The sequence below is a fragment of the Oratosquilla oratoria genome, chromosome 9, assembly GCF_046742065.1.
Source record: "Oratosquilla oratoria isolate Oo_2021 chromosome 9, ASM4674206v1, whole genome shotgun sequence".
NCBI lineage: Eukaryota > Metazoa > Arthropoda > Malacostraca > Stomatopoda > Squillidae > Oratosquilla > Oratosquilla oratoria.
The window spans coordinates 47,275,238-47,277,737 of NC_134785.1; the positions used below are offsets into that span (position 1 = coordinate 47,275,238).

At 37.4% G+C, this 2,500-nt stretch overlaps 1 protein-coding gene across 1 annotated transcript in view; it reads left to right on the plus strand.

Moving 5' to 3' along the window:
* gudu (Armadillo repeat-containing protein gudu) overlaps nucleotides 1–2,500 on the plus strand; it is a 94,099-nt gene that overhangs the window by 83,564 nt on the left and 8,035 nt on the right. The window contains exons 23-25 of the mRNA XM_076189698.1: nucleotides 198–342; nucleotides 989–1,053; nucleotides 1,435–1,620. Of these exons, the coding sequence (XP_076045813.1) occupies nucleotides 198–342; nucleotides 989–1,053; nucleotides 1,435–1,620 (396 nt within the window). The remainder of the gene's footprint in view (nucleotides 1–197; nucleotides 343–988; nucleotides 1,054–1,434; nucleotides 1,621–2,500) is intronic.

The following is a 2,500-nucleotide window of genomic DNA, read 5'->3' on the forward strand; positions in this document are numbered from 1 at the left end:
GAATGAAGAAGACTGCAAGAGACCATAAGACCTACGCAAGGCAGTTCCATGTCCATTACCACCTATCATCCCCATCCATAAAGTTATCTTTCTCTTAACACAACCGATAGCTTCAGCGCTATTTGGATACCTTAATACAATCGATAGTTTCAGTATTAACTATTTGGATACATTTTCTTTTTCCTGGACCCCCATAGCTACTCCTCGAGATGTTAGGTTCCGAGGATGAGGTGGTGCAAGAAGCCGCCGCTGACTGTCTAAGAAATATCCGTCTGTTGGCTCTTCAGCGCTGTCGCCAAGGAACCAAATCCAACAAGAGCGCCACGTCGTCGAACATCAACGGTAAGTAATGATCCGCCACGTCGAGGGGAGAGCTCGCTTGTGTAAAGGTAGCGTCACACTAGGCATCTCTCGCTAGCTTGCTATTTACTTTTGCTATTCACTTTGATTTATAGTATCCAAATTGAGTGGCATGCTACTGACTCTTGCTGCTGGGAAGAACCAACGGCAATTTTTGCTACTCGCTTGAGTGCTTGAATAAGCCAACATTTCTGGGATTTATATATAAAATATAAATAGAATTGATCATGCATAGTATTATTTAAACGTTATTTTTTCTATTCTGTTTTCAGTTGTCACTATACACTTATCAAAGCATTGAAAACAACATGAAACAGGTGTTCAGTTTTTTCATTTGACTGCCGCAGCAATAGACTCGTTTTTTAAACATGGCAGAAGAATACGCGCCGAGAAGTTTTATTGTTTTCGGTAGCTGCTAGCCAAACAGTCATCACCAAAACATTCCCTGTGTGACGGATACGTAAGAGTTTGCTGGCAAAGCAAGTACCAAAAGCGAGTAGCATGCTAGCCTAGCGTCCCGCCACCTTATCACAACTGCTTTGCATTCACAGAAACGTTATAATTGTGACTGACCGCGCGATTCATTTGGAATAAATATACAAATGCCACTAATACAAATTCACTACAGATCTTAGAGTCAATGGTATTGTTATGAAAGTAGCCCTTCCCAAGGAAGGGTTCTTGTTATCCTCGGCAATTTACATTTATTATTTCGAACTATGTGTTCTTGTCATTATTTTTTGCACTTCATGTACATTGATTTATTGCCAAATAACGTCTATCTATCTATCTATCTATCTATCACACTAAGCTTCCACAGGCTTCACCAGCGCCGACCGTTCAGAATTCGTTTGAGTAAAAACGACTTCGGTTACAATAGTTTATTTTCCAGATCTCCAAATATCAAATCATCTTTCCGTCATATACGAGTATATCAAATCTGAATGATGAATTAAGAAATTGTAAACGTATGCGAATGTTAGACATACTATTGAAATGTCCTATAAAATATATTGTGGTTTTTAAGCACGACACACGCTTTCTGTTTTAAACGATATTTGTATCTCTTTGCAGGTGTGCAGAAAAAAACCGGATAAGCCTTTCCGGGGGCAGCCCGCCGAGTTCCAAGACAGTAACTTTAGGTGGCAGGACGCTAGGCCAGCAAGCTACTTGCTTCTGCTACTTCGTTTGCGTACAAACGACTTCGATTCCAATATTCTAGACTTACGCAAGAACATCTCAAGAATGTTTCTAACATTCGTATAGATTTAACTTCTCTCAGTTCGGCATTCAGTTCCTCACTATATGGCGCAAGAGTAATTTGACATTTTGGGAAAAAAAAGAAAAGAAAAAAAAATCGTAACCGAAGTCATTTTCACTCAAGCAAAATATCAAAAGCAAGTAGCATGCCAGTGAGAAATGACTTGTGTGCCGCCACCTTAACCCTTAGATTAACAGCTGACTCATCGTAGGAAGATAGGATCCTGGACTCATGTTACACTGAAAGGAATATAGAACTCACCCACTATATATATATATATATATATATATATATATATATATATATATATATATATATATATATATATATATATATATATATTGTAATAATCGGATTATTGGGTATAGCAGCATTACTGCTGAAAATATAAATCCTGCAAGATTATAACATTATAAAACCATGACAGTGAAAAGAAGTTGTTACAAACATTAAAAAAAAGTAAGCTAAGGAATACGTGTGTAGTACAACAATGTTAATTCTTGTTGTGTGTGTGTGTGTGGGTGCGTGTGTGTGTGTGTGTGTGTGTGTGTGTGTGTATGTGTGTACATATGTGAAACACACAATGGATGAAAGACTTTTTGAAGGGAAGATACATGAGGACAGTAGTACAGGATAAGATGTGAAGATGGAGAGCAGTAACGAGCGGAGTTCCACAAGGTTCAGTGATTGCACCAATAATATTTCTTGTCTACGTTAATAACACGATGGAAAGTACAACAAGCTATGTCACAATGTTTTCAGATAACGCAAAAATCGTGAAAAGAGTAAAAAAAAAAAAAAAAAAAAAAAAAAATGAGTGTAGACTATTGAAAAAAAGAAAAAAATCCAGACACTATTTTTGTTAAAGACCATCCTTAA